The sequence below is a fragment of the Nyctereutes procyonoides genome, unplaced genomic scaffold (assembly GCF_905146905.1).
Source record: "Nyctereutes procyonoides isolate TBG_1078 unplaced genomic scaffold, NYPRO_anot_genome, whole genome shotgun sequence".
Taxonomy (NCBI): Eukaryota; Metazoa; Chordata; class Mammalia; order Carnivora; family Canidae; genus Nyctereutes; species Nyctereutes procyonoides.
In genome coordinates this window covers 93,013,455-93,033,667 of record NW_026575125.1, presented here as the reverse complement: position 1 = coordinate 93,033,667, position 20,213 = coordinate 93,013,455, and the positions used below count along the sequence as shown (strand labels likewise).

The 20,213-nt window shown below is 41.3% G+C and overlaps 1 protein-coding gene across 3 annotated transcripts in view; it reads right to left on the bottom strand.

Moving 5' to 3' along the window:
• GRIA3 (glutamate ionotropic receptor AMPA type subunit 3) overlaps positions 1-20,213 on the bottom strand; it is a 285,127-nt gene that overhangs the window by 22,464 nt on the left and 242,450 nt on the right. For 2 of the 3 annotated variants that reach the window (XM_055338479.1, XM_055338481.1), the window contains one exon: positions 1,926-2,173. In XM_055338479.1, coding sequence (XP_055194454.1) covers positions 1,926-2,173 — 248 coding nt within the window. Of the gene's footprint in view, positions 1-1,249; positions 1,365-1,925; positions 2,174-20,213 lie in introns of all 3 variants that reach the window. The other variant, XM_055338480.1, reaches the window with a different exon arrangement.

Below are 20,213 nucleotides of genomic sequence, written 5' to 3'. Positions count from 1 at the left end.
CATTGCCTGGATAGATTATGTGCTGAAGAGAGTTGTATTTGAATTTATCTCTTGGAAAGTGCTCTGTATCAGTGTTTCCAAACTCCTATTATACTGCAGACTTGCCAACTAACTTTTCCATCAGGATCCTGAGGAATGGAGAGAGAAAGAGAAGAGCAGAGGTGTAACCATTGTCTCTGAAGGAGAAAAGGTTTGGCTTGCCTGTCTGTTGGCCTGTGTATGGGAAACACTGTTCTTCACCTTAAGATGCCCATGGTATCTTGGTTGTACAAGAGTTGATCATACATGCTTCAATATAATTCGCATGCCCTTTGGGTCATGGAGGATTCTGTTTTCAGGTCCTCTCCTGTACTTACCCAGTGTGTCCTTCCATTACTTGGTATCATGGCTTCTGAGCTTGCCCCTATTTCTTGTTGCTTGGATGAAGGCTATTCGTTCTTTCTAGCCCCGTAGAGCATTAAGGAGCCAAAGGAGTGTCAAGTGAGATGGATTTTCTCATGAAGGCAGCCTGGATAACAATTAGACCTACCTGAACCAAGAACATGGCTAAGAAGAAGCCAAATCAGGAATTTATACACATGGAGTATCACAGTTAGGCGACGCACTTGTTTAAATATACAAAATGTCTTTGCCAAGTCTGTATATGGGGTGGCCTATTGAAGAAAGACCCCATTTAACTTGAAACCGAGCTTGTTCTTTGGCTTTCAAGTTAAGCGGGGCCAGCTTGAATAGGCCATCACATATCAAGAACAACATCTCATCACTCATACACATAATTGAAGAAGCCAACTCTAATCAACCAACCAATCTTTGTGAGCAACCATCATGCCTTAGTGGGGGGGGGGGACAAAAGGCTGTAACCTGACTTTTCAGTAGATTGATTTGATTTCTCACACCACTCATGTGAGGCAGACGGGGACAGTCTTAAGGAAAGCCTTGGGCTCTTGAAAGCCTAGGCCATTGACACCCACACCATGGCCTTCATAAGGCAACCAGTCTGGTGTGTGAGGGGAAGGAGGGGGTGTGGAAGGATAGCCTCTGTCTGGGAGTTTAAGAAGGGACCCAAGTTAGATCAAAAATGAGGGCAGTGCCCTGGAGTCTTTCTGGTTCCCAAAGCTGCCAGGCAGGGGAATGACCTGGTCATTCCACCTTATGTGTGAGTCTTGTGCTCTCTCCTCAATAATAAGATAACAGTCTTGCCGATTACTCGTCACTAAGGGTACCCGGTTGTGGTGACATTGAGGCTGACCTTGGAGTCACCGCCCCCGCTGCCGCACTCTCCTTTGTCGTACCACCATTTGTTTTTCAATTTGTCCAAGAGGCCTTGCTCATTCAGTTTTAATACTGCCAGGTTAACAGCATTTCTTGAAACGATAAAACATAACTTGTAAGAAAATGCACAAATGCTTAGGAAATCGTTAACGTATAAAAAGGAGCACAAGAGGACAAATTGGCTAAATTTCACAGAACGTGGAGCTATAAAAATGTCTGTACAGCAAATACAGGGTTAAATATTGGAAGGTGGCATGGAGGATAACATTTGCTCAAAACTGAAGTGTGCGGGATGGGGAAATTGTCTTTGAGAAAAAAAGTAACAAGAACACCACATCCATGCAATTAACATTCGTCACATATGGCACCATAACTTGGCTTTTACCATTTAAATTGAAAAAGCCGTTGAACTGTAAAATTAAAACAGCAACAAACAGTCAGAGAGGACAACACAGAGAGAGAACATTAAAAAAAATGGATGCATTAAATAGATGAAACCATAATTTACCGTCTTATTTAACTCCATGGAATATTGTAGGTTTTAAACTTTTAAAAGTTACCTCAAAATCCACAAGAAAGAAAATGACAACAAAATGCATCAGGGTAGGTGGAATACTATAACAACACGGATATTGTTATATTATTCCACCCACCTTAATGCTGAGCCTTTAGGGGTTGCCACACCATAGCCTTTGGAATCCAGATTTCCACCAACTTTCATGGTATCACACGGCTTTCTCTGCTCAATGTACTCATTCATGGTTGACTCCAGCAGGAAGGCGAACTTTCCCTTGGACTTGCGCACTCGGGCCACTCCGTCTGCGGTTGTTTTGGTAAACACAGATGGCTCTGCTGATTTCATGTAAGACCACATTTTCTCATAGACAGCGATTTTGGACCTCTGCAACAGAGAGAAGAATTCTTAGAGCTACCAGATATTAAAACTGGAAAAGACCTCGGTGCAGTGGTGTTCAAACATTTCTGATGGCGACCCACGGGAAGAAAAGCGCGTCACGCTGTAACCCAGCAGGTACATTCATACATATGTAAACATGGTTCCAAAATAGGTTCCTTAAAACCATACTCATTTTTGCGATGTGTGGTGCTTCCTAATATTTTCTATTCTATTCTAATTCCCTGAAAAAAAAAAAACAAACAAAATGTGCCAGTTAGGACCCACTAAAGTGATTTCATGGCTCCACTAATGGGTTTGCAGTCGAGTTTGAAAAACACTTTCCTAGTTCAATCTTCCTCCCAACTCAGAAATCTCCCCTCTAATATCCTGCTATGGGATTACCTTTTACTTGCCTGGAAAAAAAAAAATGCCATTGGAGGGAGGCGTACAACCATTTTAGTTAGCCCAACCATTAGCACTATTAGCACTATCTGCTAGAGTCATGCAAAGCAATCGTGTCCCTTCTTCTGCATGATGGCCCCCCAAATGTTGCAAGGCCGTTGTTATTCTCCCCTTCATCTCTTCACCTGGTTAAACTCCACTGATGTCTAAAACTATTTCTAGAACACTCACAATGTTGGTCTATCTCCCATAGGATACTAGCTAGCAATGCCTCTCTTCAATTAGATTGCCTAGAAATAGACATGGTACCCCAGATATCCGACAAAGAGGATGAAAAGAAACACTGCTTGCTTCTTGTCAATGGAACATTATTTTCTAGCACGACACTGCCTGAATTTGCATTCATGTATTTAGCCTTTCATCCATCCTTTTAACAAATATTTATTGAACACGTGCTATAGCTAAAAGCACTCTACTAGGGGTGTGAAGGCCTCAGGTAGAGGCCAAACCCAAACTGTTACTTCTTCCTATCGAGCCAAGTTTCCCTCCTCTTTACCGTGTTGGATTTTGAATTTAATGCCATTAAATTTCATCTCAAATCGGGTGGTCCTTAGAACATGTACTAAATTCTTATAGCTCTATGTTAGGCATTCTGGAGAATATAAAGAAGTGTGGTCTCAATGACCCCATGACTGCCAATTGAGTTGGGAGCTAGGTCCTTAGGAATGAAAACCCTGTGGAAAAATTCTAAAGTGCTATTTTACTAGAGGTGAGGTAGCATGGTAGAAACTATAAACATATGCCATGACTTCAAGTGTCCTTTAACGAGCTTTTCTGGCCCCTACCTCAGACTTTTTGATTGTTAGTTTAGTTGCTCTTCTCTGGATTTTGACTGGCTACATTCTTGATGCCTGCTTAAACAATTCCAGAGGGCTGGAGCTCCCAGAGCTATTGCCCTGGAAAGTAAGCACTGTGTTTATGGCAATCAGATCCCCCACTGAAATTGTTCACTGAGATTGGAAGTATGGTTTCCACATTTGGTTTGCAAACAGAATGGGAAAAAAAAGCCATTATGACTGAAGCCAAATGAGCAAAAAGAAGAATAGTAGGAAAGGAGTTTAGAAGGATAATCCGAGGTCAGATCTTATAAGAACCTATGGGTCATGGTAAAAAGTTTGGATTTATTTTGATGGGAAATTATTGGATAATTTTGAGGATGGGTGTGATAAGGTCAGATTTAAAGTTTTAAGACATTACTCCAGTTGCTATATGACTACACTGTAAGGAGGGCCAGAGTGGAAGCAAGGGGACTGGTTAGGAGGCTACTCTAGTAGTCCAGGGGAGAGATGGTGGTAGCTTCAACTAGGTTGGGAGCAATGGAGGTAGAAAGAAGAGGTTGAGTTCAAGATGTGTTTTGGGGAGACAGCGAACAAGCCATGCTGATGGACATCTCCACCTGATGGTCCTATAGACCCTTTGAGATTAAAGTTTCTCATTACCATTGCCCTGGAGCAGGCTCCCATCATTTTTTTGATCTGAACTACATTGCCTCCTAATTGTTTTCCCAGCTTCATAGCTCCAATTTATCTTCCAGTGATCCTTCCAAAATGTAAACCTGATAATTCTTTAAAATCTTCTGATAGTTCCCTAAGACCCAGGACAAAATTCAGACTCTTATGTATGATATTCAAGAGTCTTTATGATCTTGACTATAGTCTCCTATGATCTAGTCACATTGGACTATTGACTATTCACCAAAATATGCCACACACCTTCATGTCTTATGCCTTTGATTATGCTTTTGCTTCTGCCTGAATTATCCCTATTCATCCTACAAGGTCAAGAGCAAATATCATGTCTTCTGTGAAATCTTTCCTGACTCTCTCCTGCTCGCGCAGAAGTGCTTTCTTGGGTGCTCCTAAAGCACTTTTGCTCATATCTTTGCTACAGAGCTTACTGGAATGCATTTTGGTGAGTTGACAATGTGACTGTCTTATGTTACTGGGTGTTCTTGAGGACAAAGTCCTTGCCTGCTTCATTTTGGTGGCCTCTTGGCAGTCAGCACAATGCACATAGTAGGCATTCAAGATATATTTGCTTAATAACTGAAGCTTAGCCTGATCAGGGTGACATCTAGATTATTAGTCAAAGGTATCAGAAAGTTGATGAAAAATGTCTACCAGCACTAGTTTTAGAACACTGTAGAATTCTAGAAATGAAGTTACTCTCAAGATCATTGGGTCCAATTCCCAGCTAAGCCGATCAGGATATATGTTTTGTAATCCATTTTGTTTTGTTTTTGTTTTTTTCACATGGCCTACCTTTGTTGTCCACACCAGTAATTTTCTACCTTAATAATCAGGCCTTCTAAGATTGAAATCTCACCCATCAATATTTATGCGCCTTCCATATAACATTATCCTCATCTGACACATAAAACAATTTCTAAACATCACAATGAAATGCATTCTCAATGACTGAATTTTATCTCCGTAGGAATTTCCTAGTCAGTGGCTCCAAGAATTTTTAAAAATAGTAAATAATTCAGATGTACTGAAAAATAAAAAAATAATGTAAGAATACCTTGTACTTGCCACAAAACTCAATAAAACTTTATGAAGTTAGTTGAAATCTGACTATATTCCCCTCCCTAACTGCATATCCTTCCTCCAGACCAAAAGTAACCATTACACTGAATTGAGTCTTTTATTTTTAAAAGATTTTATTTATTTATTCATGAGAGACACACACAGAGAGAGGCAGAGACATAGGCAGAGGGAGAAGCAGGCTCCCTGCGGGGAGCCTGATGCAGGACTCGATCCCAGGACCCCAGGATCATGACCTGAGCCAAAGGCAGATGCTCAACTACTGAGCCACCCAGGTGCCTCTGAATTTGGTCTTTATCATTCCCTTGCATCTCTTTATATCTTATGAGAATAAACACATCTCCTTTGTGATGGCTGCAGAGCATTTCAATCTATGGCTATACTGTACTTTATCTACCCAACCTCCCATTGAAGGAATTTTAGATTAATTCCATTTTTTTGGCATTAGAGGCAATACTGTAGTAGGTGCATATCTTTGTGCACTTGCAAGGAGATCTTTTGTGTTCATCTTGCCCCATCAAACCTGAGTGAAAGGGGGAGAGAGGGTGGACCAATTTGTCTCTTATGCTATTTGTAAACAGGCTATGGCTTCCAAAGATAAATTTATAAGACAAGGGCAAAGGGGTCTGTGAATTCTGATCTGAATGTACTATAATTTGGATTCATTTACTTCATCATTTACTTGAGCTCTTTGATTGCTGATACAGGTTAAAAGGTTTATTCCTTTAGGTAATGATGCATTTCTAGGAGAATAAATGGCAGTGCTTGAAGTGGGCATTTTAAATGTGCATGATGTACATGCAGCAGATATTAATGAACCCTGTAAATGAAAAGTTAGTTAGTGGTAGAAATGACTGGGTCCTGGTTGATGAGTGAATTCTGAAGGAGGTTAAGAAAGGGAAAATGCAATGGCTCATAAGTGAGAAAAATTAAGCTGAAACGTTTATCTTCCTAACTAGTACTTAAGTGGCAATCTAACATGTAGACCATAAAGAAGAAAAAAAATCACTAGCATTTTTTTCAGTCTACCTTATTTTGGCTGAAATACTGAAGGCAATAAAAGAGACTGAATCTTAGCTCAGTCATCTGGGAGAAATTTTAAAAATTATGGGTAAGATGTGTAATGGCAAGTTCTTTTTTCTCAAACCTGCCGCAATTCATTTATTTCATGCCACAGAGCACCATATTGTATGTAAGAAGGGTACGTAACAATGGGCATGACCAGAGACCACTCGAAATTCTCTTAGCACTGCTAGATAATTAGCATATGAGATCCAAAAGGAGATATCCATGAATGGAGGAGGAACAGATTAATCCAAAATAGCAGATAAAGCAGAGCTCTAGCATTCATGGATTCAAAAGTCACTGTTCCAACTATTTGTAATAAATCATGAAGATCAACCATATGGAGAAATTTGCCCTGTTGTTGAGTCGAAATTTGAATCTTGGGTCCAGTGAGGTTGATGCGTGGAAACAAGTAATCAGTGACCGCACTTAGCCTGCTACTGAGACTCAGACTTCTCGCATGTCTTTGCAGTGGTGCTGGTTGCTCCTCGTCACTGTGCATAGCTCTTCCTCTGGAGACACAGGTAATACAAAGTAACTGTATAGTACAGTGGTTGGGAATGTGGAGTCACATTGCTTGGTTTGAAGCTCACTTGCTAGGTGCATGAGTTGTCTAGCCCCTATGTTTCTCAATTTCCTCATCCATCAAATGGGATACTTTTTTTTAAAGTACCTAGTTCAAGGGATTCTTGGGAGAAATTGAATGAGTTAATACAAGCATCTCACTTAGAACAGTGCCTGGTACACAGGCAGGGCTGAAAACATTACATGTTTTTATAGTATAGAAAGCGTAATTTGTTTTATTTATTTTTATTTTTTTTTCATAATTTGTTTTAGTGGCAGAATTTCATAGCATTATAAATTACTTTAGTCCCATAATCACAGAATCATTACTTGATTTTATGGAGAGAATGATATGTTCAAGTGTTATTCGTGTATTTGGGTCTACGGATATATTCCTGGTGAATGGCAAGGTCTGCTATCAATAAAAGTCATTATCATTGGATTTGGTTTTAAAAAATTTGTTGGAAAAATAATGATTAGGATGTCAAATTTCCCTTTAAAAATTCATGTTTGGTAGTTTATTTGGGGTTCATACCTTAAAATCCCCATTAACCAGAACATGCTACTGGGGAGACCCGGTGAATGAAGCTTTCTGCTTCCCTAAGAGTTCAATTAAAATATCCACTTGGTCACAGAACATCCAATTGAAATCAGTAGAGTAACAGATTTTAAGAAATAGAAGACTTTAAAAACCACCTGGTCCAGCCTCTCACTCAGTGCACTGGCTTCTCTGTTCAAATGTCGGTGGTGGTGAGGAACTCCTGAGCTCAAGAGAGGCTCGTAGCTTACACCAGTAAAAGCTGATGGAAAATTCTTTTTGCTGGGCTGACATCCTTTATGAGAGTCTCTCTCTTCTCCAGTCCTAATTCTGCCTTCTGTTTGAATTGGGCAGTCTCTCTCCTTTCTGCTTCCATTTCTCCATTGTAGGTAGCACTGGTTATATTGCTTTGTTAATGGTCATCTCCAGTGCCATTTGAATGCCCTCTGAGCTCCTTGGGAGTAGGAATTATGTCTCTCTCTCTCTCTCTCTTTGTTTCTGCATTCCCACTGACCAGCATAATGCCTGGCATGTAGGAAACTCTCATTATGTATCTGTGGAATGAATGAATATTACAACCGCAGTTCTACCTACTGGTCCTAATTCTGCACTCTGTAGCAATACAGAATAAATAAGTTCTTTTCCACATGGTGTGCACCCTGAAGATTACTACCACTATGTTACCCATTAATTGTCTCTTTTGCAGGCTAAACATTGTAAGGGCCTTTGTTTATTATTCTTATGACATGAATTCCAGTTGTTCCTCTCCTTTCTGGGATCCTCCCATCTTCTAGGCACTTTTTAATTTTTCAGAGTCCCTCCTAAAATGTGGCCCCAAGAATTGATGATAATATGCTTGATATAGTGGCACTAGCACAAATGATGATGACACAATCTCCTCTCATGATCTGGACATCAGCACAATTTTTCATTTTGACGGGATTCAACGGGCACTTTCCGACATGTTGATAGTTGAGAATTAACTGCACTAACAGAACAGATTGGAAGCATGATTGTCAACAGGAGCATGCATAATCTGCTAATTCACTTATGGTATTAATTTGCTGTCCTCATGCTGACAAAGTATTACATAATTTTCCAAGAGTATTGGTGTTTGTGACATCTCTATGCCCCAAACATGTACTGTGTGTTCCAAGTGATTAATTTGAGAGGTCAGGGGAAGATGGTTTTAGATACCTTCTTTTTTTAAGATTTTATTTTTAAGTAATCTCTACATTCAGTGTGGGGCTCAAACTCACAAGCCGAGATCAAGAGTCCTACACTTCACCAGCCGAGCCAGCCAGGTACCCCCAGTTTTAAATACTATGTACCTCAGCATTCCTCAAAGTGGAATGGGCTAGCTTTATGCATTTATTTTTCGGACACTTTTGCCATCATGCCTATATCATCCAATTCTACCACTGGAAGCATAAGACTAGCTTTGTACATGTCACAAAGAAGCTGTGTTCTCACTCTGTACCTCTCTCCACCAATTTTACTGTCTTCTTTACTCAGGGATCCATTCTGTCCCCTTCTCTGGCATCAGTAGTCTTGGTCTTCATGGAGGTACTCACTGATATTACAAGGGTTTCTGTTACCCTTGGGGCACCTGGATGGCTCAGTTGGTTAAAGTGTCTGACTCTTAATTATAGCTCAGGTAGGAATCTCAGGGTTGTGTCTGCTTGGGATTCTCCGTCTCACTCTGCCTCTTCCCCTACTCATGCTCTCTCACTCTCATGCTCTCTCTCTCTCTCAAATGAAAAAATAAATAAAATCTTTAAAAAACAAACAAACAACCCCCCCCCAAGGATTTCTGCTACCCTTGGGCAAGGGATCATTTTTATTTGAATAGAGGGGATTGGCGTCCCCAAAAGGAGAGTGAGTTTCAATGTTGCCCATCACATCACTTTTCAAGTATTTCCCTTTCTTATTCAGAGACATCTTAGATTCATCTTAGATTCATCATGACCAGAAACAGGAGAGAGTTGAATTTCTGTAAGCTTTATATCTGTATAGGGCTTCCATGTTGCCAAGGTGATTTTATACATTTTATACACCTTCCCCCCCGCCCAAGGGCTTCTGATACAGAGATTCAGGAGTTGCTGCTGGCTCAGTGACTTGCTCCAGGCGACACAGCTAATGAGGAACAAAGCCAAGACACCCTCCAAGTCTGCTAAACTCATGACTACAGATTGTTTTCCCACTACAAGCCCAGCCTCTTTGGCTCGAACACTGACAATATACCTTTTGGTGAAAGAGAGCAACTCATCTTCAAAAACATTTTTAATTTCTTGTTCAAGCTTCCTCCCCCCACACCAAATTGGGATAAACTGCAATCTAACCCCAATCGTTTCCCAGTAAGGCACTGGAGTAAGTGTATGTTCTTGTCACACACTGTAACCCTGCTATGGGCCCCTAGTGTTCACGCCTCACCACGTGAAGGGATCAGAGCAATTTGGAGCAGCAGCAGAAGAGCACATCTGGCTTGCCAAATGCATCTGACACATGTTTTTCTTCCACACCTGTTTTGAAGAAGCCAGTAGCTCTGATGAGGTGCATATGGAAAAAGGAATCATTGAATTTTACACTTTCTTTCCCTAAAGCAAAGGCAATAGTTTCCATTGGAGCAAGGCGCACAGGAAATTGCTTCATTTCTAAAGCATGGCCCAAACCCTAGTTTCACTATCTTTCTTTCCTTCACTTCAAATTTGCACATTTGTAAGCATTCAGACAAGTCCTGCTTGTCAGTTTCCTTCTGCTCAGTGAGCAACTGCCATGTGACTAGGTATTGGTGAAAGCTGGGGGAAGGGGAAAGAAATACTGGTTTCTATTCTTAGTTTTTCTACTGGTGTGCTATGATCCTGCCCGAATTATTTTGGGGGCTGGGCTTTTAGATAACTTCAGTGGAGTTGGAGGTCACCTTTTGCCCAGACATTGAGTTTTGCCCTCAAGCGTCAGGTACTCGTTCCACGTGCCTTTGACTAACAGTTTCACACTGTGCTCTCAAGTCCAGGGACAGGTTTACTTTTACATCAAGGAGTTTCCAGTGTCTCCTTTCCAAAGGTGCAGGTGACAATCCAGATCAGTTTCCAGTGACCTTTGTGGTGTCCCTCCCTAGCCTGCAAAGTCAGATCACTATTCTGATTTGTCTTCTGCTTCTGTCTCTCTTTCTCTTTCAAAATATTTTATTTATTCATGAGAGACACAGAGGCAGAGACACAGGAAGAGGGAGAAGCAGGCTCCCTGCAAGGAGCCTGATGCAGGACTCGATCCCAGGACACCTGGATCATGGCCTGAGCCAGAGGCAGATGCTCAACAACTGAGCTACCCAGGTGGCCCTGTCTTCTGCTTCTCTTGCTAACCTGGACTAAGAATATTATAGTGGGTTGAAAGTAGCATCAGTGGCTGTAGGACTTTGAAAGCCAGAGTCAACAAACTCTTGGATAAAATGGTTCTGAAGTCCTATTACTCTATTCTGGGGCACTAGAGGAAGGGACCCAGTATCCTCCACCTCTGTGACTCTCAATCAGCAATGATTTTGCCTCCCAGAAGACATTTGGCAACATCTGGAGACTTATTATTATTATTATTACAACTTGGGGAGAGGAGTGCTATTGGATAGAAGCCAGAGATGCTGCTAAATATCCTACAGTGCTCACAACACCCCCATGACCAACAACAACCTGACCTGAAATATCAATAGTACCACAGCTGAGAAGCCCTGCTTTATGGGCTTTGATGGAGCCACCCTTAAATGGGCAAAACAACACTAATTAACATTTCATTGAGCCCATACTTTCAGACTCTGTTTTAGGTGTTTTACCTGAATTAATTCATGCAATACAGCAACTCTGTGAAATAGATTATATTATGATCCCATTTTAAAAGCGCACAGACAGAAGGATAGAGAAATTAACTAACATGCCTAAGGCTGTACAGCCAGCAGGTAGTGGAGCTGGGAGCTCACCCCTACAGCCTCCAGAGTCTGTGCTCTCCAACAGTACACTGTGCCCAGGTGGGTTAAAGGATGGCTGTAAATTATACTCTGGGGCTGGACAAAGTTGATATAAATTCAGCTCGAAATGGTGCTTATACTTTAGTATGACATCAAGGGGCATGATATTTCTATTATTCCCTCCCCGAAATGTGAGATTGAAGACTAAGACGTTTTTACCCTTAACCCACATGAAATCCTCACTTTTTAAACCAGAAGTCAACAAATTATTTCTTTCCTTTATTTTGAGAATGAAAGCATATAAATATGGACGACTAGGGCTGTCATCAAGCAAGACTGAATCAACTTTTATTGTTTCTGATATTCTCATGTTTTACTCCCCCACCTGGGCCATAACACCTCTTCCCCATTTGCCTTACCAGATACAAGGTGCCCTCCCCACTTCATCCTGCTCACAGAAAAGGATTGGAGACATTCCCAACTGAACAATAAATGATGAAAAAAAGCTCAAAGTGTGATCCCCTTACAGGAGAACTTGCATTTCAGCAAAGATCAAAACATAGCTAAAGGAATGATAGCCTAATGGTGGACACATCAACTGGTTAAGGGAGAGGTGTGTGTAGGTATTAAAAAGCTGACTTTTCTAACTATATACCGTCACCTTTAGATTGTAGAATCTATTTTCAGGACAGAGAATGGGTGTGCCTGTTGCACCCTTTAACTACTAGCTAAAGCAAAGCCTCCAATTCCTGGACTCCCAAGCAATGGATTGCCTCTAGGCCTTGCCATCGCTATTGAACACTCTAGGGTCACTTCCCTCATCCTGCTGGAGTTCTATTTTTCAATGAAATTTCATCTTTAGCAATCCAGAGCCTATAACCCTTGGCCAATTGGATTTCACCTTCAAGCTGTATTTTTATTTTTTATAACTAAGGCATTTAAAAGAGAAGTTCAATACTCTTATTCTTCTTGACTCAGTTATAATTGTAATGCAGAGGCCAAGCCTGACAACCCAGGGCCTAGGAAGTGAGAAGAACAAACATTCTTCTATTAAGGAGAAAAATCTATCCTGGAATTGTAATATTCTGAGTTTCCGCAGTGGCTGTTTCTTCCAGGCCCTTAGAGCAAGAATTATTTTCATACTAAGGGGGAAAAAAGTAAAAGAAAAAAAAAGTTATTTGTTCAGGAAGATCGGGAAGAGCCTAAATTTTTCACTTGGTGGTTTTTGGGGGAGAGTTAGTTTTCTAAAAGGTGAGCTGGAACTAATTCGAGGAAAAGTTCTCTTAAAGCCAGCCCATCTGCTCTCTATCTGTAAGTAATATATACCTGGGCAGCTACTGATCACTGCTCCTGTAATCCTGATGTAATTGGCCTGAAGCGGGGCCGACGATTTTTTTTTTTTTTTAAAAAAGCTTCCTAGGGACGTCTGGGTGGCTCAGCGGTTGGTCACCTGCCTTCGGCCAAGGGTGTGATCCTGGGATCCAGGATCGAGTCCCGCATTGGGCTCCTTGTGAGGAGCCTGCTTCTCCCTCTGCCTGTGTCTCTGCTCTCTCTCTGTCTCTCTCTCTCTCTCTCTCAGTCTGTGTCTCTCATGAATCTTTAAAAAAAAAAATCTTCCTAGGTGATTCTGATATTCAGTCTGGGTTTAGAACAATCAACGACGATTCTGCAACAGCTAGCCACCAGTGATTGCAGTGAATACTGACAATCCGAAGGCTACCATTTATTAAGCACTTGGGTGTACCAAGAATGGCTCTTTATACTTTACAAACACTATTGTGAATCCTTGAAATGGCTTCATGAAACAAACATTACCTCCATTTTATTGATGAGGTAACTAATACTTATTTACTGGTTCATTTACTGGTTTAAGATGATACAGCTGGCAAAATTTCTAACCCTGACCTCTCTAAACCCTGGACTCATTTATCTAACTGCCTACCTGACATCTCCACTTGGATAGCTCATGGGCCTCTCCAACTTGGCAGGGTCAAAATGTCCCTCTCAATTCTCCTCACCCCCACTTGCTACTCCTCCAGTGTTCTCCTTCAGAGAAAATGGCACCACCATCCAGTTCCTCCAGTTATTCAGACCAATCCCTTGCAGTCATCCTTGACTTCTTTCTTGGCTCTCATATTCCGTTCCCTATCAGCTCCACAATATATTCAAAATCCAACCACTTCTTTCCACCTTTGCCCCAGTCCAAGCCAGTCATTTTTCATCTGATGCCATATTCACTTCTTAAGTGGTTTCCCTGCTCCTCAACCTTTACCCTCCCCTAGCAGTCTGCATGGTCCTTTTGTGCATAAATTGGATCACATCATTCTGCTCAGAGCCCTCAAAATGACTTCCTGTCGAACACAGAATAAAATCCAAAGTCCTTCCCAGGGCTTAGGAAGCCCAGCACAATAGGCTCTGGTTTGTCTTGTCTCATCTCTTACTGTACCTTCCTTCACTCACTTCACTTCAACCACGTGGGCCCTCATTCTCAAACCCACCAAGTACGTTCCCATGTCAGAGTCTTTGCTCATGCCGTTACATCTGGAATGAATCTCTTCCTACCTCACTCTACCTCATGTTTGCCTGTCCTGCCCCTTGCTTCATTCAGGTGCCTGGGCAAATGTCACTCAGCAGAGAGGCCTTCTTCCATCAGCTGAGATGAAATAGCACTCCTGACATGTTGTCTCCTTACCTGCTTATTTGTTTTCATTTCACTTAACACCAGCCGAAACATACATGTTGTTTACATATTCATCTTTTTTGTCTCATCCACTAAGATGAAATCCGAAAGGACTTTGTAACATTTGAGCACTTAGAACAAGGACTATCACCTAGAAGGTCCTCAATCAATATTAACTGAATGAATAAATGAGTGAAGTAGCTGAGATTTAAACCCAGATCATTTGACATGGAAGTCTATATTCTGGGATCCCTGGGTGGCGCAGCGGTTTGGCGCCTGCCTTTGGCCCAGGGTGCGATCCTGGAGACCCGGGATCGAATCCCACGTCGGGCTCCTGGTGCATGGAGCCTGCTTCTCCCTCTGCCTGTGTCTCTGCCCCTCTCTCTCTGTCTCTGTGTGACTATCATAAATAAATTAAAATTTAGGAAGTCTATATTCTTAATTACATTGTCATCATTTGTCTCCCCCACCATCTTCCAAAGTGTAGAGAAGCAAGGTGATATTTGCATAGATGCGAAATGGTAGAATTAGTACTCAGATCTAGGCCTGTTGGGTTCCAAAACCTGTGTTTTTCCCTACTACTCCACATTGCCTCCAAGTGGAGAAATTGCTAGTGACTACATTGACCAAAATGCCAGTGAATTCATTGAGGCTTACTTCTTGGAGCTGTCATTTCAACATGATTTTATATAGCCTTCGTCTTCCTTGGTTCGGCTTTGAAGCCTGTGCAATATACTATGAGGTAAAAGGCACCAATATAATACTCCGCTAGCTTGTCACAAGGCCCTAAATCCTATCATTATAGATCATGCCTTCTGTTTCACTTGGACAAATTACTTAAATTCCTCTAAGGCTCTAATAATTATCTCTGAAATGGAGATAGAATATGAAATGAGGTAAGTTATGTAAAGCACCCAGCACAGTGCCTGGAATGTAGTAAATCCTCAATAAATTAGATTATGCAATTACAGTAAATGGGAGGGCACCAAAACTCCTGTCCACCACCTTTGTATGATTTGGTTTATTCGGGAATTTGTGCCAGAGGAATATGGGATGGATGGAGAATCAAGATAGGTCTTGGAGAGGGAGGGCAAGATGGGATGCCGTGGGATGATACATCAAGGCCACACTGAGGGCATGGGCAATGTGGGTGGGAAGGATGATGCCAGGTTATGTGTTATCAATGCTACTGGGGCAGAGACTAGAATCAAAACTAATTCATTAGATGCTTAGCAGAGAATACCTTATAAGTCCAAATGGGGGCCACTAAAATGTTCTATTTCAATATATTCACATTTCACCTTCTCTGGTGGCTCTAAATTTTGAACAGTGGGGTTTAGATTTAAGTCTTTTCCTTCTTGCTGTTAGGAGTGTTCCAGTAAGTATTATTACTAAAGGTGCTATGCTGATTAAAAAAAGTGGCTGGCTGGGGTTTTGTCTGGCAAACACACTGACTGTGAAAGCTGCAGGAAAATTGATTTTCTGGCATTCGCGTGTCCTGGCACAAACTCTGCAGCATGGAAGCTCAAGTTACAGAACCTTCTGGTAAGTGCAGCATGTGGGGGTGACTTCAAAAATAATTAGGTTTCACTAATCTTCATCACTGGAGGCCAGCAGCAATGGCCTCCATATGCAAAATGGCAGATAAGGCTACTACTTTGTTGTTATTTCCTTTAGAGAAGTAGTCAGCCACTTAGTTTGATACCCACACAAAACCACAAACCAACATACTTCTTTATAACCTCATTCTTCATGCTTAGGCCCTTGATCCCAGCCTGTTTGTATTCTTCCTTGGCCAGCAAGAGTGCTGTGAAGAAGCCACCCAGTCACCAATGTTCTGCAAGATGCTGGCCTATCCATGGTGAAATGTGCAGTTAAGTGTTTTCTTTTGGTGCATAGAGCAGAGGTTAAGAACATAGGTTCTAAAGTTATAAAGACCCAGCTTTGGTATTTATTAGCTGAGTGACTTTGGGTAAATCATTTAATCTCACTGAATCTCAGTTTTCTCATCTGAAAAATGGGAATGGTGATAGGACCTACCTCACAGTGCTCTTGCAATGATGCAGTGAGAGATGGCTTATAATGAATTTAGCACAGCTCTTGACAACATAGTAAGCACTTAGTTATTCAGTTAGGAAACTGAGTTAAGCTTCTCCCCCTTTCAATGGTTGTGTCAGGCACTGTGGTGGAATGCTACAGGGCACGGAGATGTGGAAGATATACGGTCCTTACTATCTAGAAGCTAAAGGAACGAAGAAAAGCATGGTCCAATAGAACTTTCTGAAACGTTCCGTATCTGTGCTGTCCAACATGGTAGCTTCTAGCCACACGTGCCTATTGGCCAATTGAAATGTGGCTAGTGCCACAGAGCAACTGAATTCTTAATTTTAATTTACTTAAATTTAACTAGTCACATGAGGTTATTGGGTACCATATTGGATAGTGTGGGTCTACAGCTTAAGTGAAGCAGAAGGCAAAGGGATTAGAAAGGCACCAAATGGGAACCAAGAATGACTGTCTACTTCACAATATTTTTCTTGTTTGCTCTGATGGTGGAAGCGATGGCTGCATCCGAGTCCTGCCTGCAGCAGGGAGGGAGGGATTAGCTATAGCCTAGGTTGAGGGGCAGGGGAAGAGAAAGCATAACTCCTGCTCCATTCGGGTCTGATCTGTAGCTCTGGATTGCTTACCCAGCCTCTGTTTATGAAAGGCCACTCTAGAGAAAGGTGAGCTGTATTATTGGCATGGAAAAAAATCCTTTGGGCATACACAGGAACTATTTCCTTTAAATTTATTCTCTTCATATAAAATTGAAAATAAATGAACTCCTGGGTCTAGGTATGCCATGAAAGATTATTCTCATTACTGTTGTCTGAGAACTATCCTTTCCTTTGAAAGAGCAGAGCATTATACGAGGAAATATTTGTGCCCCCAAAATAGAGTATGTTCCCTAAGTTTCCATCCAGCCTGATTCTCTCTTTCTGGCTCTGTGAGTTGCTATATCAAGTTGTTTGGATGCCCTCTCTTGGATTCTCCTCTCTAAGAGAAGAATTCCGACAGAGGTGGGCAGGCAGGTAACAACATTCACAATTTCCCCCAGTTTTTAAAAAACAGTACTTCCCTTTATCAGCTCATATAGATGGGCTGAAGGATTGAGTATAATCAAAATGGAAAGTGGTAAAATCTCCAGAGACGTTTTCCACTAAAAATTCCAAATAACTTTGTCAAGTACTCATTCCAAATGCCTTTGCCTAGCATTTTCAAACTGTGTTACAATTACATTAAGGTCACAGCTGTAAATTTGCTTTTTCTGAGTCACCAAAGGGAGTATGGGACCAGCATTTCATATGGAGTTAAGACTGGGGGAATTAGACAGGTTGAATGTTAGAGCCATTCGGCTGGGTTACCTGTCATACAGTGACCATGGTGTTGAAACGAGCCCTACACTGAGTCCCACACTGAGGGGCCCCTGGGTGGCTCAGTCAGTTAAACGTCTGACTTTGGCTCAGGTCATGATCTCAGGGTCCTAGGATCAAGCCCTGCAACTGGCTCTGTGCTCAGTGGGGAGCCTGCTTGCCCCTCTACCTCTCCCTCTACTCTGGTCTGACTCTCAAATAGAAAAAGAAAGAAAGAAATGACATCTTTTTTTTAAAAAAAAAAATAAAAGTCCCACACTGAAATGAATGCTGCCAAATCGCAAATTTGCAAATCAAACCCCATTAGAAATAGAAACAGATTCATAAGCTGAAGCAAAATTGTTGTTTGTAAAGAATCATCTAGAAAACTAGGTTGTTTCATATTCAGGCCTGGGTATTTATTGCAACCATTGAACAGAAACAAAACCAAAGTATGGAAACTCTCCAGAGTAAACCTAATCAAACTATTATTTCATTTGTCTTGAGTTTCTGATAGATAACAGTTATCACCTCTACTCAGTAAGGCTCAATAGTCAAACTGCAGAAGGAAGCCATGTTGAATCCTAAAGGATTTAGAAAAGTAAAGGGAACCTGAAAGTCCAAATTGCATTTCAAAATTTCATATATTTTCTAGTACCTGTGAAACCTGTGACCTGTGGGATAATTTATTAGTTGTCATTGGTTCAAAGTCCCCATTTTGGTGCTAGCACCTTATTACCAAAGAAATACAGTAACTTAAAAAACAGGCCCTCTATCTCTAAGCAAGACCATTATTATCTGGTGCTATTCCAGAAAAATGGAGTAGGGCAATAATACTTTTTTTTTAAGTTATGTATTTTCCCTTTAAGACTCTCTTGCTTGCCTTCTATTCCAACTCTGTCAACCAATGGCAGAAGTTTATCAGCCCAAATGCTTATTACTCACTATGTCCCACCCTCCATCTCTGCCAGTGTGCCACTAACAGTAGTGAACTGAACAAATTAAAGAATGCTTATGCAGACCTGTATGTTTTTCAGAGCCCAGTAGGATACTCTGTTACTAAGAGTTATCTGGTTTTCTTTTTCATAATTAGATAGCTTGTTTCTATTAACCCAAGATTTTTTAAGTCACTTGCAAATTTTGATTTTTATTAGGATGCATTTTCCTTCACAGTTCTACATGTAAAGACAACAGGATATTTAATTAAAAATCCTCCTAGACAGTTATGGCTCTTTGAGGCTTGCTTTCAATATCTTCTGACTTGGAATTGTTTGTCAGTATGGTGGAAAAAGTGGACTCCCTCCCCACTTCTACACCTAATGGCAATCTGCATTTTCTGCTAATTTCTATCCAGGTCATTCATTATCCACTCACTGAAAAGCATGTTATTAATGAGAAGCAGGTAGGAGTCATGCTGTCCTCCCCAGGTTTAAATGAATCTTTAAGATGGTACAATCAAACAGATATGCAAAATAAGCCATTAATGCAACATTAAGGTTACAAATTTAAATACAAAATCAGGGAATACAGAACTTTTTAAGTTTCAGTCTTGGCAACATGGGCCACGCTGAATATATAGTACAGCGTTGGGAAGACATGGATCCGAAGCATTGAAAAAATAACTTATATTTGTAAGGGGGACTCCAAGAATAGCTGCCAGACTTCTGGAATGCTGTAATACATATCTGTGTAGATTGGCTCAACCTCAGTAAGTAAGGTTTTCAATACCTTCAAACTTGCTTTTCCCTGGTTTGTGCTGCTATGCCTAGATAAGAGTATGCCTTCCATCATGTAACAGATGAATTCCTAGAAAAAGCTGTGCCATGAATTAGAGTCATTTTTGAAAATCAAATTTTATTTCTCTTTCGATGCATGGGCTGTTTTATGTTTATTTCTGACAGCCCTCCTCTTAGGTTTTTCTGACAAGCAGTTAATGATCTGTAAACACCAAAATGCACTAGGGGATCTTCATTTTCCAGGGAAGAATGTATTTCTAATGTGAGTAATTGCTATTTATTGCTTTTATCAGTTGTGAAATTTCTGATATAAGGATTACTTAAGGAAGGGTCCGGCTGTGTTGTGTAGCCCAAGGTTTGGGAAGAAAAGGGGAGCTTTAAAGATAATAAATGGCTTTAACTGGAGCCTGTTAATCTCTGGACTGACAGAAGGGCGATCCCAATAATTGCCTGGGAAGACAAAAAAGCCGGTACAAAGCAATTCGAGGTGGGAGATCCGGATACACTGGATATTGTGCTGCACCCCCGAAGTGCCACTGGCCACCAGAAGAGGTATCTGTAGTCACAGCAAGGGTCTCAGTGGAACAGAGGGGGAAAAGATAGGACGCTAGACTGACAAAAGCTGATCTGGTTTCCACAGAAGAGAGAAATTCCTTTTCAGTGAGGGGGAGGATGGAGGTGTCTTAACTGTCGTAATCAGCATCCACACTTCTGTTTGGGAGATGGTGATGGTGGCACCCCAAGGGAGTTAGAAAGAAGGAACCCTTCTTCTTGAGTACTTATCAGCATCACAAAGAATTTGGGGTGAGAATACTCTACTACCTTGTTAACATTTCCCCTTGATGGCTTAACCCTGCCTGACTCTTAGCAATGCCCATAGCTTGCACTAACTGGAAATCTGACCAACTGGCCCTAACTGACGGTGTGGGTGAAGGCTGCAGTCTGGTCTCTGGGCTGGAAAGCATTTCTCTCCTGCTTGGGAATCAGAATGCTCCTACTACCGCCCTGGTGCATCACAGCCCTGTTGACCTAATGCTCATAGCATGGAGAAATGGCAGTGACAGTGCAGAATTAACAAAAGGGAGGGAGGAAGAAAGAGCACAGC